At 44.7% G+C, this 18,374-nt stretch overlaps 1 protein-coding gene across 2 annotated transcripts in view; it reads right to left on the bottom strand.

Moving 5' to 3' along the window:
- The window catches only part of OGT (O-linked N-acetylglucosamine (GlcNAc) transferase), a 95,709-nt gene that overhangs the window by 30,145 nt on the left and 47,190 nt on the right, over positions 1 to 18,374 (bottom strand). For both annotated transcript variants that reach the window (XM_075008098.1, XM_075008097.1), the window contains exon 14: positions 5,925 to 6,014. In XM_075008098.1, coding sequence (XP_074864199.1) covers positions 5,925 to 6,014 — 90 coding nt within the window. The remainder of the gene's footprint in view (positions 1 to 5,924; positions 6,015 to 18,374) is intronic.

Genomic DNA, 18,374 nt, shown 5'->3' on the forward strand with positions numbered 1-18,374 from the left:
GAAACTATCAAAAAGAAACACCCTTGGCTTAGTGGCGCTGAGCACTGCCCCTATGAATTCTATGTGTTGAATTGAGATCAAAGAGGACTTCACCAAGTTGGGCATGAACCTCAGCTCTTCCAGAGGTTCTCTGGTGAAGGCTACTGGGGTCTCCAGGTAGCAGAACAATAGTCCCCACAGGAAACAATCGTCAAGGTAGGGGTATATGAGATTGCTGTTGCATCAAAGGTGGGCAAAGACCCTCACCCTCAAACCACTTCTCCCCAGCTCCCATAGCTTAAGCCCCACACTCAGAGGCTAGAAGGGCTGGGGAGAATCACGCCTGGGGGAGATACGCTCATCCCTTGTTAAACGAGTACTCGCTTAAAACGAGACACACATATACTTACCTTCGCTCTGTAGACGAGTGAACTCCCCCCTGCTAATATGAGCCTTCTCCTCCTCCCAGCGGCTCCAACCCACTGCAGCCTGACTCCCCACGCTGGCCCCACAGCCCCAAACTGCAGCAGCCCAACACCACCCCCGCAGCCGGGCAGCCCCAACCCAAGGCAGCCTGACCTCCCCACCAGCCCCACAGCCCAAAACCACTGCAGCCCCATTCCCACCCCTGCCCCCTGCAGCCCCAAACTGCTACAGCCTGACCCCAACCACTGGCCCGCCCAGATATTCACCCACCTCAGCCTTAACATCCCCCATCTGCCCCATGGGCCCACCAGGTTTTAATCCTCCCCCTTGCTCATGGCTTCAAACCACCCCCAGCCTTTAACCCTTTCCAACCCCACCCACAACCTAAGGTTCACTTACCTTTCAAAAATAGCGCCAGCTGCTGCCACTCCTTCCCTGAGTTAGGAGCAGTAAGAACCAGAGACTTTTACATGTATTTTAATGAGAATTTAGTGTCCTTCTTACGAGTTTTTGCCTACGAGCAGACAGTTGGGAACCAATTGTGCTCCTATAGTGAGGGATGAGTGTACAAACAAAAACTGAAAACTGACAAATCAGCTACATAGAACAGAAGGGGGGCAAAAATTACTTACTGCAAGAGCCTATTAAGTGCCTTGCCTGTGGTGGCTATGAATATCAAAGGTGGTGAAGCTGTCCTTGTAATGCATAATTGTTTCTCTATTGATAGCGATAGCTGCTGGATGTGGCAGTGTTAAGGAGCTGCAAATGCCTTCTTCAAGAGCCATGTGCAGCTTTAAGCTGCTGGCAACCCTTAACAAATGTAATCATGACACATATTCGGTTCCTGACCCATATGCTGAAAATCCCTGATCTATGGTGAAAGAGGCCATGATGAGTTGGAGTAGGGGGACAGGCAGAAGGTGTAGAAATGAAGGGGGTGGAGTAGACTCATGCTGCCAGTTCCAGCACCTCTGTCTGTTGTGATGCCGTCCCACTGGTACGGAGAGGAACAGAGATGGTGGCAGAACAGCTGTGTGTCCATGATGCCCTGTTGAGAACACACTATCAGACTCCCGATCACACCCTCAAAATTGCTGTTTGGAAGGTTGAGTGTGGGGTGCTGAGTTGCTAGCTCTGGCATCATCTCCCAGAGCATCAGTGCTGCCATTTGTGTTTCTGACGCTACTCAAAGTGAGGGTGTTGGTGGGACTGTTGGAACTGGTCCCCAGGATGCTGGTAAGATGAGTATCAAGCCCACTTAACTGGGGGTGTATACATTCCAGGAGTGCACACCATCTCACACTGGCCTTGTGTGGAATCACTTTGTTCTATGATATATCACTTCCACAACGGTGCCCGTAACAAAAATCATTCTACACATATACAAAAGTTATAGGGACCACCACCAAGTAGGCCATTCTCCCTTCCAATTCAGCACTAGTCAGACCTCAGATGGAGCACCATGCCAATTCTGGGCACCACATGTCAGGAATATGGAAAGAGTTTAAAGAGAGTAATAGGATGTCACAGTAGTTTAGAAAACATGACCAATGATTAAAGAAAAGTTGAAAAAATATCTTGGCATGTTTAGTTTTGAGCAAAAGAAAGAGTGGCAAATTGATTCTACCTTAAAGTGCATGGTCAGAAAATGAAGTGGCAACACAAACGAGTCCTTCTAACAAGTGAGGAGATGATTCCTACCAGGCTCCTAGAGTCTGCTTCCTTCCTAGAGACAGGAAGACAGGAATATTGCCAGCAAAAGGCTCACTGTAGAAATTATGTTACCAGTCAAGGTAGGAGATAATACTGTAGCTCTCACAAAATGAGATGACTGCAAGAAAATGGCAGATGAAATGTAATGTTTACAAATGCAAAGTAATGCATATTGGAAAAACAATCAATCAATCAATCTCACACATAAAATGATGGGGACTCAATTAGTTATTACCAGACAAGAGAGATCTTTGAGTCATAATGGATAGTTCTCTGAAAGCATCCACTCAATTTGCAGCAGCAGTCAAAAACTTACAGAGAAAGTTTGGAATCATTAAGAAGATTGAAAATGAAACAGTATCTTATTGCCTCTATATAAATCCAGGGTATGCCCACATCTTGAATACTGTGGTCACCTCATCTCAAAATACAGATTACCCTGGCATCAGAAAGATTCAGAAAAGAGTAACAAATCACCAGGATATGGACTGGCTGCCACATGAGGAGAGATCAATAAGATTGGGACTTTTCACTTTCAAAAAGAGACTACTACAGGGAGCATATGATCGATGTTTATAAAATAACTACTGTGGAGAAAGTGAATAAAAAGATTTTATTTACTCCTCATAGCAGAAGAATAAAGAGTCACAAAATAAAGTTATAGGTAGAAAGTTTAAAAACAAAAGGAAGTACTTCACACAATGCACAGTCTACCTATGAAACTCCTTGCTAGAGGATGTTGAAGTGAAAGATTAACAGGGATCTAAAAATCAGTGATAAATTCAAGGAGGATAGGTCCATAAATAGCTATTAGCCAGGATGAGCAGAGAGAAGACCAAGATTCCCCCCCACCACCACCATTTTGTATGAACAATTGGGATTATTTTTTCCCCATGTGTATTACTTTACATTTATGAACATTAAATTTAATTTGCCATTTTGTTGCCCGCTTAGTTTTATGAGATATCTTTAAAGATCTTCAGTATGTTTTGTTCTTATCTTGAGCAGTTTATATGTAAAATGTTTGCCACCTCCTTGTTTAACCCTTCCTCCAGATCATTTTATAAATGGGTTTAATAGGACTGGTCACAGTACTGACCCTTGGGGAGAGATCGCTAGTAACCTCTCTTTTTTAATGAGAATGGGCCATTTATTTCTACACTTTGTTTCCTGTCTTTTGATCAGTTATCAGTCCATGAGAGCTCCTGCCCTGTTATCCCATGACAACTTTAAAGGCCTCTGGTGAGTGACCGTGTCAAAGGCTTTCTGGAAATCTAAGTACACTATACTGACTAGTTCCTCCCTTGTCCACGTGCTTACTGACGCCCCTCAAAAGAACTCTAGTAAACTAGGAAGGCATGATTTCCATTACATAAACCACGTTGACTTTCCCTAACAAATTATGCTCATTTAAGTGTCTAACAGTTTTATTCTTTAATACAGGATCAACTAAATTTGCCCAGTTCTGAGGTTAGACTTTCCAGTCTAAATGACAGGATCACCTCTGGAGCCCTTTTTAAATATTGGCATCACATTAGCTGTCCTCCCATCACTGGGTATGGAGCTGATTTAAAGGATAGGTTACAAACCACAGTTAATTCTGCTTTCACAACTCATGGATGAATGTAATCTAGTCCTGCTGACTTATTATTAAGTTTATGACTTTGTTCCAAAACCTCCTCTAGTGACAGCTCCACCTGGGACAATTCTTCAGATCTGTCACCTAAAAAGAATGGCTCAGGTTTGGGAATCTCTCCAACATCCTCAGCCATGAAGACCCAAGAAAAGAATTTATTTAGTTTCTCCACCATGGCCTTATCATTAGCATCTCGATTATCCAGTGGCCCCACTACGTATGTAACATCAGTATGTTAACAGAAATCTTCAATGCCGAAAGACACTCTGGCAGCATATCTGGTACAGAGCAGATGCCTGCTTGTTGCCATATTGCCTCAGTATTTATCTGCACAGTCTCAACCATAGATTAAGGACTAGCATGTTTCTCAGAAGTCAGGGCAAAGGCCTACTTATGCAGACATTTAGGCCTCATTGACACAGAACACTTACAAACTACCATCATAGAGCCCATTTGTCCGAAAGCAGCTCCTAACGTGCATGACTCTGAAGCTGGGAATAGGCTGGTCTGTCGCTATCATGGGGACACTTACACAGTGTGAGATCCAAGTATTGGATTTGCACCACTCCTCAATGAATCAGTCACAAAGTGACCAATCAGCGAGAGCTGCAAGCATACAGATCCTTCATACTGAACAAAGATCCAGGGAAAGAGCTCCTCTCAGGCAGAGCAGCAGGTGTGAGCGGGTGCCTCTGGGACAAAGGAGGGCAGATTAAAATGATACTGGAGCCCTTGAACATTTGGCTGTCCAGAACCAGAAAGAATGAATTATGTAGACCCACATTAAAACCTAACTGAGCAATAGCAAAAATACTCAACAGGTATGTGAGATCTGAGGGAGATACAGTACCTCAGAAAGCCAGCACAATCCTTGGTTATACGTGCAGATAATGAGACAGGATTAAAGAGGTGGAATTGATACAGGATATAAAATTAGGAGATACTGATACTGGAATATGATTCCAAACTTTGATGTTCACAAATCAAAAAAATTTATAAATTGAAAAAGATGGAGTGGTTCATGAATTAGAGATTTGAAAAACCTGCCTTACAGGGGAAGATTAATGAATCTCAATCTACCTAATTTACTCAAGAAAAGGCTACTTGGTAACATGATTACTATGTACAATCCCATTTAATAAGTTAAGACAAAAAGAACAAGAGCCAGCGGCTGGAATCTGAAAAGCTAGACAACTATTTTTTTTTCTGCTAGGGTAATTCATTTCTAGAACAACATACCTAAGGAGGTGGTTACTTCTCTGTCATTTAGTTCTTTTATCACATAGTAAGATTTTTAGGACCTCCAGCACAATATTTCTATTAGATCATCATAATGGTCTGTTCTGCTTTTAAAATTCGTTAACTGATTAGCTAACTGAAGGATTTTAAATGTTTAAAATTCCTGGAGGGACGAAAGATCCCTATGCTTACATGATCATGAGAACTAGATTGGAATAGGTCAAAATGGACCTTTTACAAGCTAGGCAGTTAATACATAGTACTCAATGGGCACTGCTTTCCAAATGTTCTTAATGATCAACAGTTCTGACAATATGTCATAAGCGCAACTATGGAGAGAATCTCTCAAAGACCAGCAGCTTTTTTTGATGTGGATGTATGGTAGCAGATACACCCCAAGCGGCATAGAAGTTCTGTATTGCATGGTCCAAGGAGACAGCTTTAAACTACCTCCTGATACTGGTGAGCACTGCTCTTCACTTAAGTATAGACATGCCCTAAATCTTTCAGTTATTCCAATATGCAGGGGGAATCTTACACCACTCTGCTACAGATAAGCCGTGGTTTCTTAATATTATTCGAACAACATGCAGAAGTCAAGAGTCAACCACCATGGTAAGCATGCTTGACCAATTTAGATCATTTGCATGATTATTGTTTTAATCCACAAGTAGCCATATATCCACATTAATAAAATTCCAGCAGTCGCACATGACGTTCACATAAATGCCCATCAATTCCCTACGTAATCAGGGACAAATGCTGACACATAGGCTATATCACAAACTCAACAACTCTGAAGCTTACTATCACCAATAGCTGGGAGCGTAATTTGTTCTCCAAGAAATTCACTGTTGCCAAAGTCCTTAACTAAAGACAGAGCACTCCACTTCTGGAAAACATACTTAAAATTCAAAGAACAAAAACTCACCTGAGAGAGGTCAATGAAATGATTTGCTTCAGCCATCACCTTCACACGAAAGTTTGTGCCATCATCAGGGCTGAGAGCATAACAGAACACCTAGAATATGCAGCATCAAAAGTTATAAGTACTTGAAACAATTACTATAGACTAAAATGTCACCATAAATGCTATGTAATTACTCTGTTATCCTCAATCAAGAGAGATTGTTTTATTTTACTATACACAAACACTGATCAGTTTTATAAATGCTTTGAACATGAAAAATCCTAAATAAGAATTATAAAAATTGCTTATAAGCAATGTAACAGTTTGTTAGTGTAAACTTATCACCACTGATCTCCCTTTCGGATTGATATCACACTTAACCCATTTTTCTCTAATGAATCTCAAAACAGTGGATAAGATCTGACGAAAGCACCACACAACTCTCCATTATAAACTGTGAACTGATCCAGAGACAAAGGCAAAAGGGGACAATGTTTGCAAACTTGTTTTTATCTTTCGTAAACTAATATTTGCTGGTCCCTGATTCTGAATATCAACTTGAATGAACCCAATTCGTCTACAGCCACGGTTCCCAACCTTTTCCAGGCGGGGACCCATTTTGACAATTAAGGAAGACTTGATGACCCAAAGCAATTCAAAAGCCTGGGGGGGTGGGCAGCGGCTGGCCCTGGAAGCCAGAGAGCTGATCAGCTCTGCCCTCCCTTCTTCCCAGCCTCAAACCCAGGCCCACCTTACCTGCACTGGGTGCTGCTCCTCAGATATGCAGTTCTCCACCCTTCAGCTGAAATGGTTCTCAATTTCACTGATTGGTTTAACTGCCTGACTGTTGTTAATCCAATTAAGAAGTTGAGAACCACTTCTTAATAGCCACCTGTGGAGCCTGCCAGCACAGCCACAACCCTTTCAAAATGTAATTGCGACTCATGGCTTGGGAAACCCTGGTCTACAGCAGTGGTTCTCAAAGAAAATTTTTTTTGGGGGGTGAAGAGCACTGTCTGTCAGCCCCTTATGGCTGGGACGTGTACAGAAGGGATAATGGAGCAGAAATCTGTTAATGTCTGCGCGGATATAAACTTGACCACTTGGTCCCTCTGCTATAGAAGCAAATAGGTAAGGTGCCTTAACATATATCTTTATTCTCTATAGAAAAAAAGCTAGTATGTACCCTTTGGACAGCCAGAGAATGAAGCCTCTTCTGTTAGAAGAAAAAAGGAAAGGGGGTGGTTTGAAATCACGAGAAATTCAAATTACTTTTGGACTCATTATTGAGTAGGAGGAAAGTGAGACATTTTCTTTATGAAAGGTAGCACACAGCAGGTCTGCCACAAGTGTTCTCAGCTCACTGACTCTGCTGGCTCACATTGTGGCAATTGGTAAGGCAAATTTCATTGAAATGTGGGATACCAAAAGAGAAGTTACTCACTTAATGCAGTAACGATGGTTCTTCAATGTGTGTCCCACCCACCCATGGGTGCTCCATACTAGGTGTTGGGATCGCCCAGCACCACAGCATGGAAACTTCTCCTGAGCATCGAGTGGGGTTGCGCATGTGCTAACTCAGCGCACACAGCTCCATTCTGTCCTCAGTTGCTTCATAGATATCCTAGCTAGGCCTACTGCACTAAGTACAATGGAAGTGGGCAGGGCATGAAGCACCCACAGGGAGACTCGGAACCACTGTGACTACATGAGGTGAGTAACTTCTGTGTTCGAGTGCTGTCTCTGTGGGTGCTCCATGGTAGGGGACTATAGACCAGTACCCCACTAGCTGAATGGTAGATTCTGATTTGGTGTGTCTACTGTGGACAGTACTGCCTGACCTACTCCTGTATCTTTGTCTGCATGAGACTGTAATGCACAGTGTGGTCACGAACATGTGGTTAGATGAACATGTGGCTGCACAACAAATGTCCTGTAAGGATACTCCTTTCAGAAAGGCCATGGATACTGCTACCAGTCTCGTGGATCATGCCCTTGGGAACACTGGCAATGGTCTGTTTTGGATAGAATAGTAGTGCATTATACATGTAGATGAGTCTCTGATCTTTCTGCAATGGATAAGAATCATCTCTGATTTTCTGAACGACCACGTCTTGTCTACGTAGAAGGCTATGGCTCTTCTGAACAAAGTGAGCAGTTTGGCCTCCACATTGGAAGCACACGATTCAGGGTAGAAGATAGGCAGGATTATACATTCGTTAATATGAAATTGGGAGCACAATGTCGATAGAAATGCAGGATGTGATCGCAGTACAACTGTTTTTTGTGGAAGGCTGTGTATGGTGGAGAGTAAGTCAAAAATGCTATCTAACTTGCTCTTTGAGATGGATGTTATTGCTGCAAGAAACAGTGTTTTCATTGTTCACATAGCCAGTGAACATGTAGCCACTGACTCAAACAGTTGTCCCATGAGCATGTGATGGATCAGTTCAAAGTCGGGGAAACAGGTCTAACGGGGAGGATGTTTTGCAGGCCTTTCCAGAATATTTTCACAATTGGGCAAGTAAATACCGGAGAAGCTGTCTATAGAAGGATGGAAGGCTGAGAATGCCGTAAGGTGTATTCGTCGTGATGACAGCAATGGATGACTATCTTTAGGTAAAGAGTGAAGTCGAGGATCTTGTGCAGTGGGGCTTTTGTGGGTTGCATGCCCCCTTCAGAGCACCAGTACAAGAAGGGGTTCCACTTGAAAAGGCAAGTTTTTTGAATGGTTACTCATCTGCTCTTTAACAGCACATCTCTTTCTTGCTGCGGGTAGCAGTGTGCATGCTCTGGGATCCACAGAGAAAGAAGGCCGTCAGATGGAGGGCATGTGGCCTGGGCTGACGCATGGAACCATTGTTTTGAGAGAGCAGGTCCAGATGACTGGGAAGCAGGTAAGGAGGTGAGATAGTAGCGTAGTAATGTCCAAAACAAATTAAACTATCATCATGGCCCACCACCACAAACTGCTGGAGACTCACTGGGAGGCACCACACGGGGTGCCCTGCCACAATTAGAGGTGCTGATGCTGGAGGCAACCCACAGATGGAGGCACGCTGCGCAAGGTGCCATATAGCTGGAGCTGCTCCTGGAGCCACATCATGACCCACAGGAAGAGCCACCTCCTCTGCTGCTGCCACTTGCTTGTCCCAACAAGTGCCCAGAGCGGGCAGAGGGTGCTCCATTTGCCAAACCTTTAGAGGTACCGATACTCATCTGTGTATTTGGCAACTGCCGGGGCATACACAATGCTGAAGACAGTGAAAAACGTATCCGAGCATTTGGGACAATGTCAGCGGCTGCCATGTGGCCAAGGAGGTGAAAGCAAACAAGCACGGGAACCATAGGGCCGATGGTAAGTTGTGATATCAAGCCCTTTATAGCCTCATGGCGCTGTACAGGGAGATACACTTGAGCGGTTGCAGGGTGGAACCGAGCTCCTATTAAGTCGATGCATGTGCTAAATTCCAGGAATGTTGTGGCAATGTTTATAATGAACCACAGGGACTGTAAATGGTTTTGTGGATTGGACCATGGCTCATGAGGTCTTCTGATGGTCCTTGAAGAAGGTAGTCTGAGATGCACAGGTACAGGAAAAGGACCTTGGTGAATACCCTGGGAGCAGCTGAAAAGGCCAATGGGTCAGGACTCTATTGTTAGTCATGTGCTCCGAGGGTGAAGCACAGAAAGCACCTAAGCAGGGTGAACAGCAACATGGAAATAAGAGTCTTGGAGATTGAGGGCGGAGAACCAGTCCCCTTCTGCCAGTGCAGAGATTACAGAAGATAGCACGGTCATCTTGAATCACTGTTTACAAATGTACTTGTTCAACTGGCATAGATCTAGAATGGATCCCCAGGCTGCTGTCTTCTTTTCTCTTAGAAGTAGTTCAAGTAAAACCCCTTCCCTTGACACTGTTTCAGAACTTCTTCTATGGCTCTAATTTGCAAAAGGTGTAGCACTTCGAGCTGTAGCAAGTTCTCATGGGAAGGGTCCCTGGAGAGGAATGGGGAAGAGAGGGGTTGGTGAATAAAAGGATAGTGTCGGGAGAGGGAAGAGTAGAGGGATATCTAACACCCATCTGTCCGTGATTATAACATCTACTGATGGTAAAAGGGACATAGGTGGTGGTGGAATATTTGGTAGTTGTGCACTGGGAAGCGTGGAAGGTTCAATGAGCCCTCAACCAAAACTTCAAACCTGCTGTTTCAACACTGGTAGAGCCATGGAGAGGTTATTCAGGGCTTTGCACCTCTAATTTCTTGGTATACTGGTATTATACCAGTAAGATTTGTAGGACTGCCTTGCAAAGGACTGATCTTTGTACCTTGGTACGGGGTGTATCTTCTTTTTCCAAAATGGGGAAGCACAGACCTCCAAAGTCCTGCTAAATGCAGGGCTGTGCATTCAATCCTAGAGGGGGCCATTTAGGGATCTGGGGCCCTTAAAAAAAAAAAAAAAAAAAAAGAATCTGGCTAGGATGGTAATAGGTCCTGATGAGAGGGCAGGGGATTGGACTCTATGAACTATGAAGGTCCCTTCCAGTTCTATGAAATTGAATATATGGAGATATCCCCAAGTATACAAGGTAGTTTGTGTGAATTTACTGCAATTAGTTTAGCTCTGTCAAATGGTAAGTCTTCTACTTTTGCCTGGAGTTCTTTTGGAGCACCTACTGCCTGTAGCCACAAGTATCTTCGCACTATACTTTTCTCCAGCACTGGGAGTGGTTGTCTCTCAAAATGGTGCTGGTGATGGTCACGGCACCACTTCAGGGAATGGTGGGGCTGCGGATATTAAAGCCACTTTTCCCAAAAAGAAGCTTTTAGATTTTGCGCCAGAAACCAACTTGGGCTTGTGTGTGCCCAGTTTGTCTCCCAAGCTCACTCTTGAAAGGAAACGTACAGGGGAAGGCTTTGAGTGTGCCTGGATCCCCAGAAGAGAAGAGAGCATCCCTGACAGAAGGGATGCGATCCAATGTTGAGAGCAACTCTGGGAGCAGCCGGAGATCTTTGTCAAACAGGAGCATTTTTATTATTAGTTCCATGTCTTTTCCAGGCTCTGGCCGTTAAACTTTTACAGTTAGAACATCTATGAGGAATGCGTGCCTCTCCGAGGAAGAAGCAGACACATTCAAAGTGCCCATCAGAAGCAGGCACAGGATCTTGGCACTTCAAACATTTTTTGAAACTGACAGACAGCGACAAGTTGGTGTTTTCTTTAGTACTTTAGCTTGTTTGTATATTATAATTCACTGTTTTCATGTTCTTTTCTGTTTAAAAAAAAGAAAACAGGCCACAGCAATGAACTAGTTACAAGGGAAATAAAACTGATGAGAATAGGGAAGGTTATGAAGGCAGAACTATGTACAATAACCAGCTATAAGAACATAAGAATGGCCATACTGGGTCAGACCAAAGGTCCATCAAGCCCAGCATCCCATCTGCCGACGGTGGCCAATGCCAGGTGCCCCAGAGAAGGAGAACAGAAGACAATGATCAAGTGATTTATCTCCTGCCATCCATCTCCTGCCCTTGTTATGAAGGCTAGGGCACCATACTTTATCCCTGGCTAATAGCCATTTATGGACCTAACCTGCAAAAATTTATCAAGCTCTTTTTTAAACCCTAATAGAGTCCTGGCCTTCACAGCCTCCTCGGGCAAGGAGTTCCACAGGTTGACTGTGCGCTGTGTGAAGTAAAATTTCCTTTTATTAGTTTTGAACCTACTACCCATCAATTTCATTTGGTGTCCCCTAGTTCTTGTATTATGGGAAAAGGTAAATAATTTTTCTATATTCACTTTCTCCACACCATTCATGATTTTATATACCTCTATCATATCGCCCCTCAATCGCCTTTTTTCCAAACTGAAAAGTCCCAGTCTCTCTAGCCTCTCCCCATATGGGACCCTTTCCAAGCCCCTAATCATCTTAGTCGCCCTTTTCTGAACCTTTTCTAATGCCAATATATCTTTTTTGAGGTGAGGAGACCACATCTGCACGCAGTACTCGAGATGTGGGCGTACCATAGTTTTATATAGGGGAAGTATGATATCTTTTGTCTTATTATCGATCCCTTTTTTAATAATTCCTAACATCCTATTTGCCTTACTAACTGCCGCTGCACACTGCGTGGATGTCTTCAGAGAACTATCCATTATAACTCCAAGATCCCTTTCCTGATCTGTCGTAGCTAAATTTGACCCCATCATGTAGTACGTGTAATTTGGGTTATTTTTTCCAACATGCATTACCTTACACTTACCCACATTAAATTTCATTTGCCATTTTGCTGCCCAATCACTCAGTTTGCTGAGATCTTTTTGTAGTTCTTCACAATCCCTTTTGCTTTTGACTGTCCTGAACAACTTGGTATCATCTGCAAACTTTGCCACCTCACTGCTTACCTCATTTTCTAGATCATTGATGAACAAGTTGAACAGGATCGGTCCCAGGACTGACCCCTGGGGAACACCACTAGTTACCCCCCTCCATTGTGAAAATTTACCATTTATTCCAACCCTTTGTTTTCTGTCTTTTAACCAATTCCCGATCCATGAAAGGACCTTTCCTCCTATCCCATGACCACCTAATTTACATAAAAGCCTTTGGTGTGGAACCGTGTCAAAGGCTTTCTGGAAATCTAGGTATATTATGTCCACTGGGTGCCCCTTGTCCACATGTTTATTAACCCCTTCAAAGAATTCTAATAGATTAGACAGACACGACTTCCCTCTGCAGAAACCATGCTGACTTTTGCCCAACAATTCGTGCTCTTCTATGTGCCTTGCAATTTTACTCTTTACTAGTGTTTCTACTAATTTGCCTGGTACTGATGTTAAACTTATCGGTCTATAATTGCCAGGATCTCCTCTAGAGCCTTTTTTAAATATTGGTGTTATATTGGCAGTCTTCCAGTCATTTGGTACCAAAGTGGATTTAAAGGATAGGTTACAAACCACTGTTAATAACTCCGCAATTTCACATTTGAGTTCTTTCAGAACCCTTGGGTGAATGCCGTCTGGTCCTGGAGACTTGTTACTATTCAGCTTATCAATTAATTCTATAATCTATTTCCTATCTACAGGTCTGCGTGGAGAGGAGAGAGAGAGAGACTCATGCTCCATCTGCAGACGAGAGTAGCAATGAAGGAACTGAGGAGAGCACGGAGCTGCATGCAGTGTCCTTTCGTGGTGCAAATGTCACACGCTGGATTAGCGTATGCACAGCGCACTCAATTCTCCTCAGGAAAAGTCTCCATGCTGCAGTGCTGGACGACCCCAACACCTACTGTGTAGCATCCACAGGGACAGCAATCAAATAACATGAGGCTACAAGTTAGAAGGGAGGACTAGTAAAATGAAACAAGACAGCAGTCTCATCAGGGTGGGAGCTTCATTGGGAAAGCAGTGGAGAGGTAGGGAGGAAGAGGCCAGGTGGGGGATTGAAGAATTCCGGTCAAAAGTTTAGCTATTACAGGATGAGTAAAGGTAGTATATTGCCAACATGGGAATGAAAAGTGCCAGTTACTGACAATGACTCTAAAGTGAACTAAAAAAAAATGCCCAGTGTTGTAATTCTCAGATTTTCCACAAAATCAGGAATCTCACCAGATTCTAGAAATAACTGGTATCTTTGAACCTACAAAGAGCAACTGTTCCACCTAATAAAATTCTTTTCCGCTTTGACAGAGAATGGACTGAACATCACACTGGAATATGAATGTGTACAGATGTCTGTCTAAACAACAAGCCCGGAGTTATACCAGTTCCAGGTTGGGGTACCTGAAGTTGACCTCAGATTTTATTACACAACCTAGAAACAGGCAAGTGCTTACAGGCGAACTACTTAGGAGTGTCAGTAGATCCATGAAGCAAAAATGGTTACTCACTGTTTTAACTGTTGTTCAAGATGTGTTGCTCATACTTATTACAGTTAGGTGTGTACGCACATGTGCATGGCCACCATAAAGTTTTCCATAGCAACTAGCTAGCCCAGCTGGCTGGAGAGCCCTCAGTAGTGACACCTATGCAAAGCTTATATATAACCCAACCAACCAACCACCCCTCTGTTCCCCCTTGACAACCACTCAGAGTGGTGCAGGCAGGTGGGGTCCCAATCTTGGCGCACCCATGCTGAGGCTATAAGGATAACATCTGCACTGTCCCTGCGAACCTCAAGGAGCACCTTATGCACAATGAGAAAGAGGAAAGACAGAAGTCACAGGGTCCATGGAATGAAGAACACATCCACAAGGGAGCCCAAACTTAGGCCCAGAAGGAAAATGCGAAGAGGTCCGGGATAAAAAGAGGTCCAGTCAAAGCAAGCCCCACTTTCGGATGATTGAGTGGAGGACAGTCACATGGGACTGACCATGAGGTTTGGAAGGGCCTGGACTGCTGCTGAGATCCTGGATTGTTGGACCTCTTCAGGGAGCCCCAATGGTCCCAGCCAGGCCACCCTGCATGTGGCTGTGCCCAAGGTGCTAGAGCGGGCTGCAGAGTTGCCCACATTAAGAGCAGCATGCAGGCAGGTGCAAGACAACATCTTGCCCTCTTGCATAAGGTCCAAGAACTCCTCCCTCAGATCCCAGGGAGAACTTCTTTAAACTTGGGAGCTGCAGCCCAGGAGTTATGATTATAGCAGCTGAGGACAACCAGCTGGTTAGCCACCCAAAGCAAAAGCTCCTCAATTTAACAGACCTTTTCAATGGAGAGATCTGGGCACCAGGAATCTTTAGACTTTGGTGCTGGAGCCCGATGACCTTGGTGTTCTTTCATTTACAAACACCACCACCAAAGAGCCAGGTGGCGGCTGGGTGTACAGCTACTTAGCATTTTACTGATGCAAAGTACTTGGATTCTGCCCCATAACCAGTCACGGGAATCCAGGCCCGTGTCTCCCAAACAGTAGAGGCAGCTGTCATGGTAGTCTTGTCAAAGGGAAGGCCACAGGGGATGGACCTTCCAAGGTCAGGATACCACAGGTGGAAAGCAGACTGCACAGGTTTGCATCTGAAGAAGCAAGTCTCTGCCCACAAAACTTTAGCCTCCAAAATATCTGTTAGTCTATAAGGTACCACAGGACTGCTCATTGTTTTTGAGGCTACAGACTAACATGGCTACCCCCTGACGCTTTTGTCCACCGGAAGATTAAGGCTGGTGGGTGCATAGCACAGAAGTTCCTGGGTGGAGGCCCCAAGACTGATGTACATGCTACAGCTTAGTCCAGGGAGAAGGTGGAGGATGCTAAAGAGGGCACCACCAGGGCAGGATCCTCCGTGAAAGGAAAAGGTGTCAGCTCAGGAGAGTAGGACAGTTAGAGCCCAGAGGCAGGCAGCTAGCTGCAGCCACCTCAGGAACTTGAGGTTGTGTGTGACTGGGCAGATGGCATGCTGTCTGTTGATTCATGGTAAGCCGAGGGCTCTCAGTATGGGTTACTGAGCTGGAAGCCACTGGGACAGTAGCAGAATCCTGTTTTAGGGCTTAAGGGTTCAACACCGGAGAGTTATGGAACGAAGCAGGAGGAGGAGGAGTGTCGGAAGGCCAAAGAAGAGCCATTCCCAGAGGAGTGCAGCCAATATCTGACTTGGTGCACATGGTCTCATGGGACTGACGAGGGGATCAAGAACATTGCCAGGGCAAAGCGTGCTGAGAAGCGGACCAGTGCATAGGAGAACGACAACAAGCAGAGCATTGCCACAGCGACACAAGAAAATGAAAAGTTGACTGGCACTGGTTCCAGCACCACGAAGGAGATCAATGATGACAGGTATCACGGCATCGAGAACAGGACCAGTGACAAAAGGTAGAATAGCATCAAGAATGAGACCAAACACTGGGATTGGAAATGGCGTGGAGAGTGAGATGGGGGCCAGCATAGAGAGCGAGATCTGCACAGGGAACCACAAAAGACAGACACAGGAGTTCAAACTGCAAGGGTACTGACAAGAAGAGCCAGACCAGTGTGGAGAACTGGACAGAGTTTCTGAACAGGAATGTGGTCACAACTTGCATACGATGGATTCTAGGAACCAAAGATAATCAAAGAGATGGCATCGCGACTGGCGAGGCACAGTGCCGAGTGTGCTGAAGATCCAGAATCTGAAGAACTCACAGTGGAGGGCCCTGGACAGAGAATGGACAAGCATCAAGCAAAATGGAGAAGACTGCCGCAACCGCATCGCGCATCACAAGTCAGAACAGCAACACCTCAAATGGCTGTGCTGGGATTCGGGGTGGGACTGAGGCTGGGTGAACAGGCAACACATACACAGGTGCAAACAGACTGAGGTTTACCCCTACACACGCATCAAGGGGTGGGGACCTCAGTGTGTACCAAGGAGCTCAATTTCTATGAGTCCCTGGTCCCGCCTGTACATATCAGGCATCGAAGGACCAACCGGCACTGGATCACCTCTGGATGAGTCAAAGAGAATAGAGCTCGGTGCTTGGGAGGCAGGGGAATCAAGATCTGGGGCCCTACGATGCTGTCGTCAACAGAACTGATGCCGACAACTTGGGTGTCTTGGAGGCACGCACCAGAGTGGGAATGGTGCCATGCTGATAACTTCAGGCGAGCACAGCCTTCCTGGGCATCAAGTGCTCAGAGCCAAGGACAGCATGCTGCACACCAAGGACAAAGTCTTGAGGGTTGCTCTTTGGCATAGACTTTAAGCAGTCTAAACACTGCTTAAATCCGTGGGATTTTCTCATTCCTTAAACCCCTGGAGGGGGAAAAAACCTTCCCTACCCAACAGACAACGAACATTAACAACCAAAAAAACAATGCTCATGCTAAATACCGCTATTTGCGCAGAAAGAGCTAGGGAGCCTGTGATGTGAACATAGGTACTCGAATAGAAAAATCAAACAGCCCTGAGGAGTGCCAAGTTAGCTGGGTCATATATAGACTTCACATAGGTGCCACTGCAGGGGAGCGCCCCAAGTGACCCGGCTGGCTAGTTGCTAGGGATAAGTTTCCAACAGCCCTGCACACACTCGTGCACACAGACACATATATAAAACTTGAACACACTGAGTAAGCCCTTGAAGAAATGTACCAACCAATTAGGTGAAATAAAGATGACAAACTCTGTTGTGATGAATCTTCTGTAGGACCTCTGATATTAATGGGACTGGAGACAACTGTTTGTATTCACCTATGAAACAGAAAGGTCCAAAGCAGGCATATCCAACCCACGGCCCAGGACAGCTAGTAATGCTGCTCCACAAGATCGTAAACTTTTAACATTATTATGTGATTCATATACATTAACTATATTACATATTTTATATGTGGCCCAAGACAATTCCTCTTCACTCTATGCGGCCCAGGCAAGCCAAAAAGTTGGACACCCATGGTCTAAAGACTGTGCTCCCCACTGAGTAATCTTGTTCAGGATCCAAATGGCAATCTCCCATTCATGCTTCACAGACAAACATATGCTATCCACTAAAGAGTTCCAAACACCTGTCAAATATGCTGCTGGTGATGGTCTCTAAACAAAGGATGTGCCTTATTTCATCCTGACCAATTTGTACAGCAGCCAGTCATCACAATGTCCTGGATTATCTGGTTAAGAGTGGCTTGGAGGAGGAGGAGGGAGGCACTGCAGGCATAAACAGACTGTTCTCATTTCAGTAAATGTATATAAGTCCTGGACTCCCACAAGGTCCTTATGCAGTGTAACTATTCATATAAGCTCCCCAACCTTAAAAAGAAAGGCAGCAGTAATCATGGCAGCATTAGGCACTAGTGTGAGGAAAGGACCCCATTCAAACTCTTCTGCTTTTGTCCACAAAACTAGTCCAGAGCCTTAGCCAGCAGTCATTTTGACACTGATGGTACCCCTCTCTGGAGATCAGAACCACTAGTTTTCAGACAACCAAGAGGGAACCTGGCAAAAGGCATCGCACATACATAAGTGGGACAGGCCTGTTCTGACTGAAGCCCATGCCCTGAAGGTAACCTCCTTTTTAAGGCTAACCATGACATAGAATCTCTCAATAGGCAGAGGGACTCAACGACAACAAGAGCCCAAGTCACTCCTCTGAAGTTTATGGCCCTTACAGGAGATGACCAACATGGACTTCTCATTGCTAGTGCAGACTTCTAGAGAGAACAGATGAAAAAGAAAACAGATTGTCAACTGGACTTCCTCAAAGGAAGTATCAACTAGGAGCCAGTGGCAAAGCTAGAGTAAAAAAGGTGATTCCATTTCTTTTCATCCAAGCATTTTGTAAAGCCAAATTAAAGGATTCTAAATAGATATGGGTCTTGACCAAAGATGAACCTGAGGAGCCTTCTATGGTATGCGTGAATGTCTCTGAAATTACAAGCCTTTCCAGTCAGGAAGTGAGAATCATGTGCCTTCTAATAGGGAAAGAACTACTGATACCACATGTAGTATTCAAGAATTACAGTTTAGGGATGAATGTTTCGTCAGTCTAAATTCCACAACGAAC

The sequence above is a fragment of the Carettochelys insculpta genome, chromosome 13, assembly GCF_033958435.1.
Source record: "Carettochelys insculpta isolate YL-2023 chromosome 13, ASM3395843v1, whole genome shotgun sequence".
NCBI lineage: Eukaryota > Metazoa > Chordata > Testudines > Carettochelyidae > Carettochelys > Carettochelys insculpta.